General features: G+C 43.8%; 1 protein-coding gene across 1 annotated transcript in view; it reads left to right on the top strand.

The window, feature by feature from the left end:
* SLC17A6 (solute carrier family 17 member 6) overlaps nucleotides 1-12,401 on the top strand; it is a 58,280-nt gene extending 45,879 nt beyond the window's left edge. Inside the window, exons 9-12 of the mRNA XM_019552329.1 lie at nucleotides 2,710-2,842; nucleotides 3,704-3,814; nucleotides 9,854-9,981; nucleotides 10,236-12,401. Of these exons, the coding sequence (XP_019407874.1) occupies nucleotides 2,710-2,842; nucleotides 3,704-3,814; nucleotides 9,854-9,981; nucleotides 10,236-10,571 (708 nt within the window). The 3' untranslated portion in view covers nucleotides 10,572-12,401. The remainder of the gene's footprint in view (nucleotides 1-2,709; nucleotides 2,843-3,703; nucleotides 3,815-9,853; nucleotides 9,982-10,235) is intronic.
* The last annotated feature ends 6,862 nt before the right edge of the window (nucleotides 12,402-19,263 follow it).

The raw sequence follows: 19,263 nt of genomic DNA, 5'->3' as shown, positions 1-19,263 counted from the left end.
CAGTTTTTCATGTAACCTCATGTGTTTGTATTGCCACCAAGGTTTTAGGGAAACTGGGGAATGGACTAGAACCACTTCACCAAGCTCCTTGCATTAGACTGCAAGTGGGCTGGGATTATAAAAGGCAGAAAGCTGCATTCTCTTTAAAAAAGGTGCAATTAGCATATTATAAGATACATCTCCTGGGCATGAATTACACCTTCCACTCTCCCAGAGGGCAAAGGAGCTATGAACTACTTCTTGTTGGGTCAGTGACTCATTTTGATATGTAGGACTGATCCAAAGATGAGTGAAATTCAAAATCTTCCTGTGGACATTAATGGGCTTTGGATCATGCCCTTACTGTGAATATGGATCACAGGAAAATAGGGCTGGAAGGGAATGCATGATGTTTATTTAGCCCAGTCTCCTGCTCAAGACAGTATCATTCCTGACTACATGTCTGTTTGGCCAAGCTTCCAGGGATGGAGATTGATTCCACAACTTCTCTAGGTAGCCTGCTCCAATGCCTAATCACTCACATGATCAGAGTTCTTCCCAATTTCCTACCTAAATTTCTTCTGCTGCAGTTTGTGGCCATTGCTCCTACTCCTGTCTCCTGTAGCCACAGAGAAAACCCATCTTCATCCTCTCTATAAATGTCCTTCTGGTATATGAAGATTGTTACCAAGTCTCTTCTCAGTCTTCACTTCTCCAGACTAAATAACCCTAGTTCTTTCAGCTCTTCTTCATATGTCATGCTTCTCAGACTCCAGTTATTTTTATTGCTCTCCCCTGGACTCTTTCCAGTCTGTCCACATCTTACTTGATACATACAGCATCTATACAATCCATACAGCAGTGCAGCCAGTTATTTCCCAATCTCTTCTTGTGCATGAAATTATTCTGTCCTTGAGTGCAGGCATTTGTCCTTGCTGAATCTCATTTGATTTATTGCAGGCCATGTCTCCAGTCTATCTAGGTCATTCTGGATCATAGCCCTGCTCTCCAGAGTGTCTGAAACTCCACTCAATTTGGTGTCATCCTCAGATTTGCAAGATGGAGTTGTATTTTCTCAATTGTGTGTCTTAGGCCATGTGTAGACAAACCAAGAGGCATGTGTGCATGACACTTTAAAGCAGGCTAAATGCTTTTTGCACTGCTTTAGTGGTGTTAGTGTTTGCATGCCTTGGCGGCATATTGTGCATTAATTCCAGCTGCTGTAGGGAATTTGGTGGCATAATGCGCCTTATATGACTTGGGGTGCTGCAAACTTGAACTCCTTTGAGGAGTTTTAGTTTGAGGCCCCTACAGCTGCAAAGCAAAGCACTAGGCTCCATGCAGCTCTGTAGGATGCCCTGTAGGCAGCCTGGCAGAAGCCTGGGAAAGCAGGCTCCACCCAAGAAAAGCAGCAAGCCTGATCTTTCCCCCCTCCTTCCCCCAAAGCCTTCTGCCTGCTTGAGCTCCATGGGGGCCTGGTGCTTCCCCCTGCAGCTGCAGTGCCCACCCAGGGCTGGGTGCCTGTGGGTGGGTGCCACCTGTGAGGGGCACCGCCGCCACTGAGGGAAGCACCAGCCCTCTGCCCCTCCACAGCCCAGGGACCACTCCACCCGCTGGCAGCTTGCCCTCACCTCCCTGCCGGAAAGGCAGGTAAGTCAGCAGGGTGTGTGCACGACACAGGGGTTTAATCGGCCCTAAATTGAAATAGTGTTTTTTAAAACCTACTGCTTCAATTTAGGGCCCCTGTTTCATCTACATGCACCCTTAGGTCCTATCTTTCTAACAGCGAAGAAGGATGTTCCATTAGTACAAGTGATGGAGGTCTGAGCTATTGGAGCAGGAAGTTTGGAGTACAGTATAGTGACAAGCAGGTAGCCACAGAATATTTTATTCTGTTTTATATTAAATAGAACATAAAAAATAGTTCTGTCATCTGAAACTCAGATAGGCCTAAACAGCAATATCCATGGCTGGATTCTTCAGCCTGAACTTTCTCCAAGTGCAAATTGTGTTCTGACTGTAGACTGTTATAAAGAGAAACTGAACAGCTGTGAAATGTTGGTTCAGAGCCAGGATTCCATACTTCTGTCTCCCTACCTCTGGAGACTTAGCATTTTTAGAACCAAAATTTGGTCTGAACCTATGGTGCATATTAGAACAGCAAATAAAAAGATAAACAGCTCCAAGTTTAATAGAAGAGGACATATTTGAAGTTTTTTGCAAACCCAGTGGAGCCTGGAGACAAAAACATGCCACTGATTTGAGTATAAAGATGTCATTATTGTATAGTTTCCATATGGCTTCTAAACATGCAGTATTCTGTGCATAATCCTACATTCCTTCCACAATGAAAGGCCTACTGGCCTCAATACGACTCCAACTGTGCAAGCAATGCAGGTCCAGACCCCTTGTGCTTCTTAATGATTTTTTAATTTTGGAAAGCCATGACTTCCTTTACCTACTGGCCCGCATCCTGGAACTTCAAGTTGAGTTCCATGAATGGACCTTAAATGTTCCTGTCCATTATTAAAAAATAAAGAGACAAGTTACAATCAGGTACATTGCAAATTTTCAGTTATTATAAGGTAAAACAAGATGTTTACTTTTTGTACCTACCTTGAAATTGCAGAAAATCAGTTAATTGGTTTCTGATTACCTGATTCTTTAGGAAATGTTAAATCAATATTTTATTATGGTGTTAACATTTCCCATTTTTCATCATTATTTCAGGTGGGTATTTTATCTGCTGTGCCACATTTAGTGATGACAATTATTGTGCCTATTGGGGGACAAATTGCAGACTTTTTAAGAAGCAGACAAATTCTTTCAACTACTACTGTGAGAAAGATAATGAACTGTGGAGGTAAGTCTTTTTACTTTTTTAAAAGGTATTCAGAACACCTTGAATTGATATTGCGTACAGCATATAAACAAACCGCATGTCTGTATGAAATATGAAGAATTACGTTTCACCTCTAGCTTGCATGATAAACATTCAGCTATTAAAAACAGGTCATTACTATTGAAGGAAGCCTTCAAGCAGAGAATGGGACTTTCTGCACATGCTTTGTTCCAACACTCACTGAGAAAGTTCTTCACAGGGTAGGACATGGATTTTAAAAAGGCTAGTGAAACAGATGCATGCCCAACCCAATTTTCAAAATGCCCAAATAGCTTAGATGCCTTAAGTCTGATGGGGCATTTATAGACATGCTTTGGGAGGTGGAGAAGGGGGTGCAATTTAATTAGCGCAGCTCCAAGGACATTTATAGATGTGTTCTGGGCGGCAGGGGGAACCACCATTTTTCAGTGAGGAGAATGCTGATACATGTGATACTGAAGTCCGCTGGAGCATGGTAATTACCATGCTTCAGCAGATTCAATTGATTGGGTCTGCTCCAGTGAGCTGTAATTACAGCACATTGAAGCAGCCTCCCTGCATGTGTATAGAAGCCCATTGAATCAATAAGAGTTAGGCACAAGACTTTGGTTCAGGTCCTAAAAGGGACAGAAAGTCACAATAAATTGTTATGTAAATGCCAACTAAAAAGCTAATTTACACTGAAAGAGTGTTTCCTTTTTTTGGAGTAAGCATTGCTGAATTATATCCCTAAGAATTAATGCTTTGCCACCGCCTCTTCTAAATTAGTTCCAACTATGATACCTTGCAAATTTCACTTGGTAGTCAAATCTGATGCATATTTTCCTTTTATTATCCCATAAGGTTTTGGCATGGAGGCAACTCTTCTTCTGGTAGTGGGATATTCTCACAGTAAAGGAGTGGCTATTTCATTCTTAGTGCTTGCTGTGGGCTTCAGTGGATTTGCCATATCTGGTAAGATAATACTTTTGTTTTTAATGCTTAGTTATTTCATATTCTAAGAAAAAAGAATAAAGAAAGAAAAGAAAGAAAATCAGAGGTTCATATTCGGTTTTCATATGAGAGATATAATTGAGTACAACGTTCAGGATTTCATTTAGTGTAACTTATTATCATTTGCAGAGAAAATATAAGTGTGTAGCAGGATGGGTCGCTGTGATCTTCCCTAAGGTGCCCTCTGTACCATGCCAAGCATTCTCTAAGCACCCTCAGAATCTTGCCCCCCGCCACGTCTTCAGTGTTATGTATTTATTGTAGGGAGGTTGCCCTTCGTTCCCTTGGCTATGGTTTTCCTGCTATGTGCCGGACCCGCCTCGGTCTCCCTGGCACTTGGGTGCTCAACAGCCCTGCCTTGCTCCACGTCCTGTTGACACTCTGTCCCTTCAGTCTCATCTCACTTGGGCTCTCTGGAGTCCTGTCTCACACTGCACCTCACAGTGCTCAAACGGTCACTGCCCCTTTCTCTCTGGGGCTTCTCACTGCCCTCTTTCTGGGACTTCTTGCTCACCCCAAGCCTCACTGGCGCTCAGGTTCTCCATGACCTTGTTCTGCCTTTTGGGGTACTCGGGGTCAGCCCTCTCCCAATACTGCGCCTTTGCCTTGGTGCTTGGGAATGACACCTCCCCCTCTGCTGTGCCCTTACGGACACTCTGGGTCAATGCCCGCCCTGCACTATCCTTTCGGGCAGTCTGGGAGGCACACTCCCTCTGCTGCACTCTTTTTGGCTTCACGGTTGCTGCCCCTTTCTCTGGGTCTCTCAGCAGTGCTGCCCCCTCCCTGGGGCTGGGGTCCACGCTCTAACGTGGTTCCCATATGAGGCCTCCTCCATCCCCTTATAGCCTTGCTCCGGTCTTACAACAACAAAACAATAACACAAGCCCCTGATATATACACAAAGCTAAACCGCTTGGCTAACCTCCTTTGAGTCGCCCTCCACGGGTGCTCCATCCTTCACCAGCATAATGGACTGCTCACGTTCAGGCCTTTCCCCTTTGCTTAGTCAGGCAGACCACCTTCTCCTTGGCTGCCAGCTGAGAACCCCTCTCTCGGCCTCCAGCCTGTGCTTTATAGAAGTCAGCCCTGTCCCTCCCGATCAGCTGACTCAACAGGTGTGGGCCCCTAGCTCCTCCTGGTTGCCCTGGCAACCGGCACCTGGTGGCCATTCCTGCTCTTCAAGTAGCAGGCACCTTAGTGCTCTGCTATAAAGTGAATGCCACTCCTTGTATATTATATTATTTTTACTAAAATATTTCAGCTTTTCCCCATATTTACCAGAACTAGGTGGAGGTATTATTTTTCTGAAATACAAATATTAAAACATTTCTTCCAGATATAACTTCTTAGGTTTAGAATTTGTTTCTTCTGCATATTATAAATAACATTGTAACCCTTCTACTGGGTACCAGTCAGCAGCAAAAAGGGCCAGGTTCACATATCGGGTTAGCTTATAAATTATACCAGTTACCTCAGCGCCCCCCCCCCCTGAAATTTTAGAACACTAAATTTTCTGGGACATCCCATATAAACAAAACCCCATCCTCACAAGCAGTGTATTTATTTATTACAGAAAATAAAAAACCCAAAAGAAAACACTAAATATAATTTTAAAACACATACAAAGCAAAATCTATAGGTGGCACCCTCTTGGTGCCTCTTGGGGAGGCTTCACCCATGCCCAGACAGTCCCCAAAAGGTAAGTCTGGGGGCCTTCACCCCTATATGTGCCCTTCAACAATGGGCTGGAGAGGGGCACCCAAACCAGAGAGTCCTATGAGCTGTTCCTTGGGTTTATTGCACTACAGGAAGCTGTTCAAGTGCATGGGTCCTTCTGCATTGCAAGTGGCTCTATTGCTCCTGAAGAAATGCCAGCCTCCACTTCCACATGGTGACTTTGAGGGGTTAACTGTGGCTTTCATCATCGTACTGCATCCCAAAATCCCTAGTCCCAATCTCAGCTCTGCTGGGCAGAAAACTGCAAAAAAACTCGAAGGGAGGGTCGGGTCTGTCTTGGATTGGGCCTGAACTATAATCAGTGTCAAAACATACCACTTGGTTGGGACATAAACTAAAAAAGGGATAAAAGGAGTGCCAGGTCTCATCCTGGCTCAAACCATGCCAGGCTTCACCTTGGCCCAAATCTGCCAACCAAATACATGGCTGGGGTTCAGCCACACAGCTAGACAGAAATGCAATAGCTGTGAAACAGTAAAAAGGGCCCAGGCCTATAGCTACAGCCCGGACATCCAGTCTCAGCTATACCACAATGCTGAGACAATACAATTACAAAACAGAGAGGGCCAGAACTCAGACTGGTGTAGCAGTGGAGCAGCTGAAGTGCCCAGCTGGCCAAAAATCCTACCCCCCACACTCCCAGCTGGTTGCAAAACCTCCTCTGCCTCTGCTTCCATGGGACCAGGGCTGACCCTGGCAGGAGGGGAGGGGGAGAATTGTGGCGAGCACCCCAGGCACCCTGCTTGGGTCGCCTCTGTATAGGACACTCCACCGCCCCACCAGTCTGAGATCACCAGCCGTGCCTGCCAGGCCCATGTGACCAGTAACTTTCAGGACCCCATTCCTGGTCAGTCTGCTTCAGGGATTCATAGGACCATGGTATTATTCCACTCAAGGTCTGCGTGGCCAAAACTGCCAGCAAAACTGCCAGGACTCAATTCCTGATCATCTTGCTCCAGGGATTAATACCCCCATGGTATTATTCCACTCAAAAAAAGGGGGGAAGGGAGGAAATAGGGGTCTCAAACTCTGAGACAGACTTGATTTGTCATGATCACCTCTTGGCTAAACTGGCTAACTGAGGCCTCGACCTCACCATGATCTGCTGGCTGGGGACCCAGAGGGTTGTGGTCAACAGGAGCTAATCATCTTGGTGCGCTGTGAACAATGGAGTCCCTCAAGGCTCTGTCTTAGGGCCTATACTATTTAACATCTTCATCAATGATGTGGACATTGGTGTCAGAAGCGGACTGGCCAAGTTTGCTGATGACACCAAACTTTTGGGTAAAGCATCCATACCTGAGGACAGGAGGGTGATCCAGGCAGACCTTGACAGGCTCAGGAAATGGGCAGACGAGAACCTGATGGTGTTCAACTCCAAAAAATGCAAGGTTCTCCACCCTGGGAGGAAAAACCTACAGCATGCTTGTAGGCTTGGCAGTGCTACGCTGGTTAGTACTACAATTGAAAGGGACTTGTGGGTCATGATTGACCACAACATGAACATGAGCCTTCAGTGTGATGCTGCAGCTACTAAAGCAACCAAAATGCTGACTTGCATTCATAGATGCTTCTCAAGCAAATCCCAGGACCTCATTCTCCCATTGTATTCAGCCTTGGTGAGGCCGCAGCTGGAGTACTGCATCCAGTTTTGGGCTCCACAATTCAAAAAGGATGTGGAGAATCTTGAGAGGGTGCAGAGAAGAGCCACGCGCATGATCAGCCCTTATGATAAGAGGCTGAGAGCCATGGGACTCTTCAGCCTGGAAAAGCACAGGCTCAGGGGTGATTTGGTTGCCACCTATAAATTTATCAGGGGTGCTCATCAGGATCTGAGGGAACATCTGTTCACCAGAACACCCCAAGGGATGACAAGATACAACAGTCACAAACTCCACCGCGACCGATTCAGGCTGGACATAAGAAAGAACTTCTTCACTGTTCAAGCCCCCAAGTTTTGGAATAGACTGCCACTGGAGGCTGTTCAAGTACCCACTTTCAACACCTTCAAGACGCATTTGGATGCTTATCTTGCTGGAATCCTATAATCCCTGCTGACCTCCTGCCCCTAGGGCAAGAGGCTGGACTCGATGATCCTCCGGGGTCCATTCCAGACCAAATGTCTATGAAATCTATGAAATGTCTATGAAGCCTCCCTGTACCTGAGGCTTTCCCTTTACATAGCTTTCACTCGCCTCTCCAGTGAAGGGTGAGTGGGGAGACCTGCTCCCCCCTCCATGGGGAGCAGTTTTTCTGGCTCCCAATTCAGCTGTGCAGCTCTTAGCAGCCTAACTCAACCCCTAGTTGAGTTGTTCTTATATACCTGGTGTGACATCACCCAGGCCTTGTCCAGTTATAGAGTGCCACACTCTAGCCTCTCTCTTGCTCAATCTGCCTAGAAAATCTTCTGCTTCCTTTGGCCGTTGAGGCCAGAGGATTTTACATATTTTTGCCTAGATACAAGCCCCAGCTTTCTGTGTGCAGAGCACAGGGCCAGAACAATAGAGGCCATTTTGCCCACGTAAACACACACACACAAAACACAATATACAACAAGCAAAAGCACACACTTTACCATACACAACCCAAGTGCGTGTGGGTGTTACAATAAAATAGGTTTTTATCTTGCTTTACTATTGCATATTCATTTAGGCTAATGCCTAATTGCTTCGTGGTTCCTCCATATTAAATTCTTAGTGCAATTCAAAATCTTTTAACATCTCATTGCTCAGATCTTACACTTCCCCTTTCATAAACAGTATTTATCCCATTTCACCTGGATTTTCCTTGTTTTCTTGCCAATATGATTGCAAGCTGACAAAAGGTCTGCAACAGGCAGGTGTGTTGTGTCAGGCATCCAACCTGTCCCTAGTCTAATATCTCCTCCAAACACACTTATTCATCAAGATATATCAAATTCAGTTATCTCATTTAGACAAACTGATTTCATTTTAATATTTCCTAACAAAAAATACCTAATCAAGAAGAAATGTGTAATCAAAACCTTTAAAAAATGCACCTTCTGTAGAAAATTGTGCCCTTAAAGGAAATAACCTGCTTTTATTTTTTTAACAGTTGTTCTACTCCTACAACCTGCCCTTGCCCCTTTTCTGTATTCCTTAGTATTATGTATTCCGTTTCTATTTTCACCTATTTAAGATGATTATTCTGGGATATTTTGTGCTTTGTAACTTAATAGAAAAAATTTAAAATTTCCTAGCATTATTTGAATTCTAACAGTATAAAATAGAGTACAATATTACTGTTGGAATTGTAGTTCAACAAATGTAAACATCTTAGAAAAAAAGTGTAACAGCTTTTAAATATAGTCTCCTTCCACTGCTTTTATCTTATACATTCACATGAAAAATAAGTTACCTCCTTCTGTTCCATGTGATCAAATGGAAAACTATGGGACATGTCTACATGAGATGTTTACCCTATTAGCCTGCAGCAAACTAATAAAATCTGCCACAGGTTAGTACTTGTAAATACAAGTATTAGCGTGTGGCAGAGTTTTATTCAGTGTGCAGCAATACATGTGTAGATGCTGACGTGGCTGGCTGGGGCACAAAGGTGCCAGCTAGCCCACGCTGCCAGCTAACCCTGCACTGGAGCATACTTGTGCCCCAGTCAGCCCCTCTGCAGCACACTGAGCCGGACTGAAATAGCCCCAGGCTACCCGGTTGAGCCTCTGAATCCCCTGCCAGTTGGGGCTGCTCTGATTTGGCTTACCATGCTGTGATCCTGGGCACAAATGTAAATGTGGCACCTGGGAGGAATAAACTCTAGCACAATATATGCTGGAGTTTATTCCTTTGAATTAATTGCATGTGTAGACACACCCATGGAGAACTTGAAGAAGTGACATGAAGTGTAACAGAAAGTAATGCAATTTATCATTTCCAACATGAGGGGGACATGAATGACACTTAGGAAATTTTCCCCAAAGCTTAATTGTTTCTCTTGTTTTCTTTCCCATTGTGTTTATTATTTTCAAACAAATTTTAAACAGAAAACATCATTGGTATAATTCTATATTATGTTTTCCATTCAAATTTAAAACTAGAATCTATCCCCATATCTATAATCTTATTCTGTCCTATACACATTTCAGGGCAAGATCCCCTTTTGTGTATTATCAATGGAAGCAGGCCAAACTAGGCACTATATTACCATTAAACTATAGCAGTAGTACATATTTCAACATTGAAGCAATAATGCATTTTCTGATATGGACATAAGCTTACATTTGTGTTGCAGGATTCAATGTCAACCATTTAGACATTGCCCCAAGGTATGCCAGCATCTTAATGGGAATTTCTAATGGAGTTGGGACCTTGTCTGGGATGGTTTGTCCTATAATAGTTGGAGCCATGACAAAAAACAAGGTAAGCTATTATAAGGATTTCTATACAGTTCTCAGGCCGAGCAATTTAATTCCAGATATTAAGAAAGAAAAAAAACAACAAAAGAAACCTTTCCCTAAAGTCATTTTCCAGGTCTTTTATATTAGTTAGGGACCTGGGAGTGGGATTTAACTCCTGGATATCCTTTGAAAAATTACAACCTCAATTCCGCATTCAGATCCTGTAGCTAACCACATTGTGCTTGTGTTCTAATTTAGCAATCCTCTTCTTTACAGACACGGGAAGAGTGGCAGTATGTCTTCCTTATTGCTGCTTTAGTCCATTATGGAGGTGTTGTATTCTATGGTATATTTGCTTCAGGAGAGAAACAACCTTGGGCAGACCCTGAACAGACAAGTGAAGAGAAGTGTGGTTTTATTCATGAAGATGAACTTGATGAAGAGACAGGGGACATTACACAGAATTATGTAAATTATGGTACCACTAAGTCTTATGGTGCTACGACCCAGGTCAACGGTGGCTGGCCTAATGGTTGGGAGAAGAAAGAAGAATTTGTACAACAGGAAGTACAAGACTCATACAGCTATAAGGAAGGAGAAGATTATTCATAACAAACCTAAATATTGGATATATTTTGTAGTGTTTGTGATTAAATTCATTGTGATTGTTTGCACACAAAAATGTGGTATAAATGTAAACACATATCAATCAAGAAGGTCTTACTGTAAAAACAAAAACAAGTTTCCATTAAAGTGCAATCTGTATGAGTTGTGACATGCCATCACCTCCATTCAGGTGTATCCGTTCTATAAACATTAGAGTTTTAAGGGTTTACTGGTCAAAACTATAGAGGCAATTAGATACTTGCAGTATACATGAGCTAAAACTCATAACTAAGGATTAAAGCACAACTAACCAACCAAGTGGGCACATCGAATCCTGTTTAGAAAGCCAAAACTACTTTATCATTAAAAAATGCACTTATATATTTGTTACACTGTATTGAAAGAGATCCTAAATAATTGTGTTAAGTATACGAGTTTACTCAGTACGATGTAGGAATTGTGTGTTTGGTCCAAGACGAGGACTTTCTTGAAAAATAAAGGTTCAGTCCTTGGCACGTATAGGGAATCGATCCAGTTTCTATCAATGGGAACTGAATCAGGCCCTAAAAGAACAAAATAGGGCATACTATATGTTTATTGTGATTATATGCTGCAGGCTACTCTGTGATAAATAAAGGAATTATTTAGGAGTTTTATATTGAATGTTTGGGCACAAATTCTTATTTCTGTTCTTTACAGAATCTACTGAGGTTTCTGAATCTTCTGAAGAATCTTCTGTTCTGTGTCATGTTCTTCCTTACATTTACCAACCAGTATAAAATAGTATCTAATTTGAAATCTAACTTGAAATCTAACTTTTCAAGCAGGCAGGAAAATACCTTTGGCGGGAAACAAACATTGATATTCTTTTATTTACAAAAAATGACAACTTTATACTGGTTGCAAATCTGTTTAGAAGAGAAACATTTAACCTAGGAAAAAGATACATCCCCATGCAAAATCCAAAGAGCAATTTACTATGAGCAAGTAGCCCTATATACAATGTATGTATTTGTTCTGCAAAATATTTTGAAGTAAATGAAAGAAACAGAGAATAATTTAAGCATCTTTCTTCCCTTGAGAGTTTCCATATTTTATGACACATTGTGCCACAGTTGTATAAATAGATGTTTATTAAAGATATTGTAATTATAGAAAATGTCACTATTTTACAAATCCCTTAATTAAAAAAATGTATTTGTCTTTCAGATAAATAGAATTATAATGGACACTGAATATGAGTAACAAAACTTACTATGAACCAAAGTGGCAAATAACTAGTGTTGGGTTTAAGGAAGCCATCAAGCATTGTGCTTGCCATTCCTTGCATAACTCAACAAGAATTGCAACATTAGTGTACCAAGCAATAAGTGCAATGCATTTTAAAATGCATAAACTTTTAAGTCTATATATTACCTTCATTTAGCTTGTTGTAGATATTTGGGGTTGTTGGGATTAAACTGAACCAAACCAAACTGAGGTTAGCAACACCAGGCCACTTCTTAATGCTCTAAAATGACAATAATGATCCATTTCCTAATTCAAATAAAATAATTTACATTGTATGTAACAATCCAGTCTGGATTTTTGATCTGTTCATTGTATTGTGCTAGTGATTGGAGACCCTGCTACCGCAATATACAACTTGAGGATTGTTTCTTCTTTTTTTTAAAGGCAAATCAGACCTTGACCTTAGGGGAAAATATTTTGCTTTGTGCCTCAAAGTGATGTAAAATGTGACCATAGCTTTTGCTCTGTTTAATGAAAAGATGTGGACTGTGTCACTTTTGTTGCTGCAAAAAGTGTTAATAAAAATGCTCTATTTATCCTTTTATATAAAAAGATGGTATTGTAGTTTTTTTGCCATTTGCAGGCAAATATAAAAAACAAAACTCATGTTCAGTAAGGGCTGAATTCTTATACTGGCGGTGTCTTACCCTTAGCTCAGTGTGAGCCCTGTTGCCTACATATGCAAAGGAAAAACAGGGTAAGGAGTCCTGCATGTGACCCACATTGCCACTCTGCGCACAAATGTGTAGTGGGAGGAGCAAGTTGTTAGTTCTTGTTACATATCCCTGGGTGGAGAATGTAGGAACAGAGATTGGAGTAGGTGGAGCAATGTGCAAGCCTAAACAGTGGAACTGGCACAGACAATAATGTAGCCTGTACCAACAAAAAGCTGCTGCAGCTTACTGTCCCCTGGAGTGAAAGCAAACCTGGGACCAGTTAGAATCAGTTTCCTCCCATGCTTCTTCTACACAACCCCTGACTTAGGCAGGAATGTAAAGCTACAGTTCATCCTTTAAGGGGCAATCCCGACAGAAGTCAGGGAAATTCAACGAGTCCCAAAGTGAGGAGGGGTACTTTCTAAGAGGGGTGTTAGGCTTTCATGCTCAGAGATTAGGTGGAACAATTATTGCTAGGAAACATTAGGAATTACCTGAACCTGCTTCTGCAGGTTGGAAGGAGGAACCTGTTAAAAAACACCGAGTACTGTTGTACCAATACTGAAAAGAAAACAGCTCTGGAAATGAAAAATCATTAACTTTCAATCTAATCTCATTGTATCTGTACCCCTAGGCATTATTTTCATCACTTACCTTTACCAAGTGCACATTATATTTTTCTTTTCTTATTTGCTTCACATGTTTTCACTGCTGTGAACAAAGGAGATGCTTCAGTTCAGCAACTCAGTGGGTGCATCTACATGCTGCCCTATAGCGACATAGCAACATGCTACATCGCCATATGGTGCGCTATGGTGATGTAACGATCATGAGGGTCTACATGTGATTGCTAGCTACTCCGCCATAGCAGTGCAATCCCTGCTCATCCAAATATGGAGCAAAAGGCACTGGCATGGGGGTCATTTATTATTTATAACAAATATCACTTACAAAGCATATTTCATGTTCAAAGCACTTTGCAAACACTGATTAAATTTGTATGCTATGGATCCAGCTGAATTCTTAATATCTGTCTTCCAAAGATTTCTCTTCTCCTGAGACCTTTCCTTCTTCCTCCATCTTCCTTATCTTCAACTGTATCCCCAGGATTTTGCCTTCTGTCCCTGGCTCTGCTCTTCCCCCTGGTACTTCCTTCTTCTCATGTGAGTACAAAAAAGAGTGACAGGAGAAGGAAGTGGTACAAGCTTTCAGCTTTCATAGTATCATAGTGCTTAGGATCGAAAGGGACCTAAACAGATCATCAGGTCCAACCCCCTGCCCAGGGCAGGAATGGGTGCCAGGGTCATATCACCCAGCCAAATATCTGTCCAGCCTCCTCTTGAAGACCCCCAAAGCCTGGCAGCCCTAACTGTAAGGTAATGTCTCCTGAAGTCCAGCCTGAACCTTCTCTCTAACAATTTGTGAATGTTATTTCTACTAAACCCAGGTGGTGCCTGGGGGAACAGAGCCTCCCCTAATTCCCGCTGGTCAATTTCCCTTCAAATCCTGTGGGCTGAAACAGCCAGGGGCTGTCCAGCTGCAATTTCACCTAAAATGGGAAGGCAGGAGGAGATATGGATTAGCGGCCCTTTACGTGAAAATTAAAAGTGGCATATTATATAATAAGGGAGAGTCTTTTTATTTCTAACCCCCCACCCAGAGGCAGACATGGGACAGACAGAATGAGAGAGAAGGCAGGAAGGGAACATGAGGGGTGAGGTCCTTATTCATCCCTTGTCCCTCCTAAGTGATTACATTTATGCCTCCCTCTGCCCTAAGGCTAGGGACAGACATTCAAAAAGCCAGAACCTGAACTGAATCAACCTTTGCAGGTTACTCTAACCTGCCTGGGCTGAACCGGTTTGCAACAGGACAAACATTCTCTCCGGACTGAGGCAATGCGGGCACACGCCTGCAGTTGCTCAGGCTAGGAGCTGGGGGGGTGCTAGAGTGCGCCCTCAGCTGCAGAGAAGCTGTGATGGGGCTGAACTGGCCAGAGAGAGGTTTAATTCCTCCTTCTCTATCCCACTGACAGGGACCTGAACTGGGTCTGCCTGACCTGGCTGCAGCCGCCATCTGGCCTGTGCTGAATAAGCCAGTGGCTGAATAAGTCTCCTCTTGCCAGGAGGGGCCTTGTCCCAAGTACAGACTGAGCAGCAAGGGCCAGGCCCCATCCCCATCCATAAGCTGGAGCGGTGAGCGGTGAGTGACCATCAAGGCTACTGCCCATCATGGCTTCCTGGCAGGGGCTGCCCCGTGGGGCTGGAAGAGCTGCTGCGGAGTGCGGCAGTGCTCTGGGGGGCTTGCAGGGCTCTGGCCTGCTTCAGACCTTGGTGCTGTCATGCACAGCCTCCTGCAGCTTTTCCAGCCCCGCAGCACAGCACCTCTGCCAGGAAGAGGCTTGCATTCCTCCCCATTATGACAGGGCCTGCTGCTCCCAACAAGCACCCTGTCCCCTCTTGCTACAGTGGCAGGGAGGGGGCACAGACAGGCAGGGCCCCTGGGGGTGGGCAGGGAGCACGGCAGTGAGGGTGGGCAAACCTGGCTGCCAGTGGGGGTAAACTAACTCTCTTCCCTGCCCTCCTTTGCCTCAGGGGCCATGGTACCCACTGCTGCAGCAATGAGGGGGGAGTGCCTGGCAGATCTGGATCAGGCCCCTGCCAGCGGGATAAAGGTGGGGAATTAAACTCCTCCCTGGCCAGACCCCCACCCTTGCCTGTCCCTGCTCTGGCTGGGCTGGAGCAGAAAGCCTCACCCAGAGACCGTGCTGGGATGCCAGGGGTTTCTGGTTTAACTTAAATCAGCAAGGGGCCTGGGGCAGACATTGCATAAACCAGTTAGAGTCAAATCAGTTGAGTCTGATAGTACATTCAACCAGATTTATCTCAAACTGGTTTCAGCCATTTTGAAACTAGTTTATGTGCACTGAATATCTGTTCTATTACAGGCTTATACCAGTTTCTGATCACTTAAACCGGTTTATGTGTAATGTCTGTCCCAAGCCTACGTGTCATCCTCAGACAGTTGCATTACTAAATACCACCTTTTCACAATGCTACTTCCAGCCTGCAAGCCCCAATCTGCAATCAGATGCACAGAGTGGACCTGCACTTCCACTGATTTCACTGGCATTCTGTATGGGCTTAAAGGTCCATCTACATCAATCAAACTGCAGGATTAGTGCCCATATGTGTTTGATCCTTTTACTGTTCCTTTTATTCCTGTCTTGCTGTGCTTATATGACACATCTGACTTGTTAGCTGTTTGACAGGTGAATTTAGATTCATTGGGGCCCCAGGCAAACACAAAATTGGAGGCCCCCTCTCCACCATGAGAGCTAGACTCCAGTTAGACTTCCCCTCCATGTGCTGCCACTGCCAAGGGTGGGACGGGCCTCTGTGCCCTGTGCAGGAGGCTGGGTGGACCCGGCTGGGCTGGGGGTGGGGTGGCACATGCCCACCTCTCCCCCTGATCCCCATCCCCCTCCCCCCACTATGGCTGGAGTGGAGCCCAGTAGTGTAAAAGCAGAGGCAGGTTGCCTGCTGTGGGCTCAGGACTCTCCCCCATCCCCCAATGCCTCCTGGACAAGCCACCTGTAGCTCCATCCCTCTCCCTGCCCCAGCCCTGGGTCTCATGCACCACCCTGGCTGGGCAGTGCCCTCAGCCCTTGCCCCTGCCCCTGCCCCTGCCCCACTCCCTCCCTCACTGTGGGGGCCTTGATCTGCCTCCCTTCCCATGCCCCTTCCCTCTCCCATGCCCTTTCCCCCCATTAAATGTACCTGCAGCGAGCTGGCTGCCTGGCTGTGTTCCTGGCCACGTATAGCCATGCATGTGCACGGGGCAGTGCTAGGCGGGGTTTAGGGGGGAGGCTATAACCACAACAAAATCACCTTAGCCTCCCTGTAGCCACCCCTCCCAGTGCTATCACGCCCCCCCGCCCCCCGCTCAGCTTCTGTCTGCAGCCCACAGAGGCATGGTGCTCCCAGCCTACCTGAAGCCAGCCCTGGCCTGCCACCAAGAAGAGACTGGCACTGCCCCTGTGTCTCCCAGCAGCCCCAGGCAGGACCCTTGTAGGCTGAAGTACTGCCAGCTGGCAAGGCATCCTGATTGGAAGGGGTGCCTGGACCCAGGTCCCACTGGCCCATGCGTTAATCCGCCTACGCTGTTTGAAAAGAATGGGAAATGAATTGTCATTCCAGTTGTCACTGCTCCTGTTAGCTTTGAAGTGGGGAGCAAGAAACAAACAGAAAGGACAGAAACCTGCCTCCCCTGCCAAAGTCAGTATCAAAACATCAGTGGGACAGGATTTCACCTCAGATATTTGGTGACTACATTCTTTAATGATTTCAAGTAGGCAATTTTACTAGCTTAATAAGCACTATTTAGGTGTGAGTCCACAATGGCCCAAACCCTTTTTCTGTTAATAGATACACTCTGTTGCAGAGATGAAGTTATCATGAAGCAATTTCTGCTTTCAAGAGTAGTCATGAAATTTAATGCAATAGATTCCACAAAAAGTCTTTTACATGAAAAAAGCCCTGTAGGTAAAGACTGAATAATAGTCACAAAAGAATATCTGTGAATCAGAATGAAGTTCTCCCTCAGTGTGATGCTAAGAATGGGAACAAATGGTGAAGTGAGAATAAATGTCACAGTTCAAAGCTGCACGGGTTGAAAGATCACATCACAGCATTAATCACTCTTTCCAAAAGATAAAAATGTCTTGTTCCTTTTGGTGGAAGCTATGTAGAGATGTCAAGACTCCAAATTAACTATTTAACAGCGGGTACTTTGGGCCTTGTTTTTATTTTTCCTCTTAGTTTGCTTAAAGACAAATTTGCACTGCAGTCTGGGATTTAAGAGAAATAATAAGGACATCTACAACTACTTTTAAGTATAATTTAAACAGGTATTTATAGTCTCTCCAAGCTACTCACTGTGCTTATCACTAGCCTCGTTTTATCTGAATTTTTGCCATTCTATGGACCATGGAACAGCAGGGAAAATCAATTGCTTGAATTGCATGTACTTTTATGGACATCTATTTAATTATTTGTAATTACTTGAATCTAGCTAGAACCCCTACTAGTGTTTCCCTCCTTTTCTGAGAATATTTAAGATGGATAATCAATACATTCTTTCTAGGGATTAATAACCCCCCTCCAAGCTCTGTGAATGGATTAAGACTATAAAAAGTATATGAAGTTTATAAAGTTGATTGTTGATAGGTATATCATAACGAGATAAATTAGCCACTTCTAGGGAACGTGCCGTGAACTGGGCATGAGAAAATAATGCAGAATACTTCCTTATGAGAACATAACCTCAGGAAAGCCATTGCTGCAGAGAGAAAAGTAATGCTCTCCAAAAGGCATTAAACATTACAGCATAAAGATAGGTAAGACATTACACAATGTAAAGCAAAGGCCCTGTTTAGGAACTTAAAGCAAATCAATATTACTCAGTGGCCAAGATTCCAAGTGCACCAAGCTTCAGTTCAGGGGAGCTTTTGTCAAAGAGCTAGTAAGAGCTTCCTCTATAAGCCTGATTCTAAAGGCTGATCTAATTTTTGCCAGCTGCCAAGAGTCCTTAGAGGACTATTCACCATATGAACAAAAGCTGGAACACATCATGCTTTGGCCACACCTCCACCCTCTTCAGTCCAAAATTCTCCTGCATTGGAAGCAAGGAGAAGTTGACACAGTGGTCAGGGACACCAGCTCCAAAGCCCTAGTGAGCTCCTAAATAAGGGAAATTCTGAACTGGTCAAATCCGGCTGCTTATCAAGATAATCTTATCCAAAAGACATAAATCAAAGTCTTATCATAAATATATTTTGATTCTAGGGAGGCTGTTTCAGTACTGAGGTGAAACTATAGATCCTTAATGCAGGCCAACTATATATCTCTATCTCTATCTATATCTATATATCTACATGGAATATAGATACATACATATCTATCATAGAAAATTAGGTTTGGAGGGGACTTCAGGAGGTCATCTAGTCTAAACCCCTGCTCAAAGCAGGACCATCCCCATCTAGATCATTCCAGCCAGAGCTTTGTCAAGCCAGGCCTTAAAATCTCTCTATATATCTATATCTATGTACCTATACCTACATCTATCTATCTATCTATACACAGACACACACACACGTGTGTGTGTGTGTGTGTGTGTGTGTGTGTGTGTGTGGAGAGAGAGAGGTTGGATTAGGCAAAACTCTCACTAGGAGGGTAGTAGAGCACTGGAACAGGTTACCTAGAGGAGTGGTGGACTCTCCATCCTTGGAGGTTTTTAAGACCTGGTTTGACAAAGCCCTGGCTGGAATGATTTAGTTAGGGATGGTCCTGCTTTGAGTGGGGGTTTAGACTAGATGACCTCCTGAAGTCCCTTCCAAACCTAATTTTCTATTATTCTATGACTTTATAAATCAAAAGTCAATGACAGACCACAGGAAAGCCATTTAAAATGATAAAGTAGATGTTTAAAGAATGACTTAATTACTGAAATGCAAATTCTGCTCAAAATTGTCTTCCAGAACATGATAGTTTGTAGCCAAGCCTTTTCTTTTCACACATGCTGTCAATTTCATGTGTGTCATCTTAAAAATCTTCATTTTCTATTTGCTGTATGTAAGTATGCTTTCTAGCTAGCTTTTCAGTGCACTTAAAAGCATTTTCCTGTTGCAGGAACTGTGACATCCTTAAGTAATACAATTAATTCTCCTAGTTTTAACTTTTTGTAGTTATTCC

This window comes from Crocodylus porosus, unplaced genomic scaffold, assembly GCF_001723895.1.
Source record: "Crocodylus porosus isolate Cpor-Errol unplaced genomic scaffold, CroPor_comp1, whole genome shotgun sequence".
Taxonomy (NCBI): domain Eukaryota; kingdom Metazoa; phylum Chordata; order Crocodylia; family Crocodylidae; genus Crocodylus; species Crocodylus porosus.
Note: the sequence above shows the minus strand (reverse complement) of the source record. Positions and strands in the feature narration are given on the sequence as shown.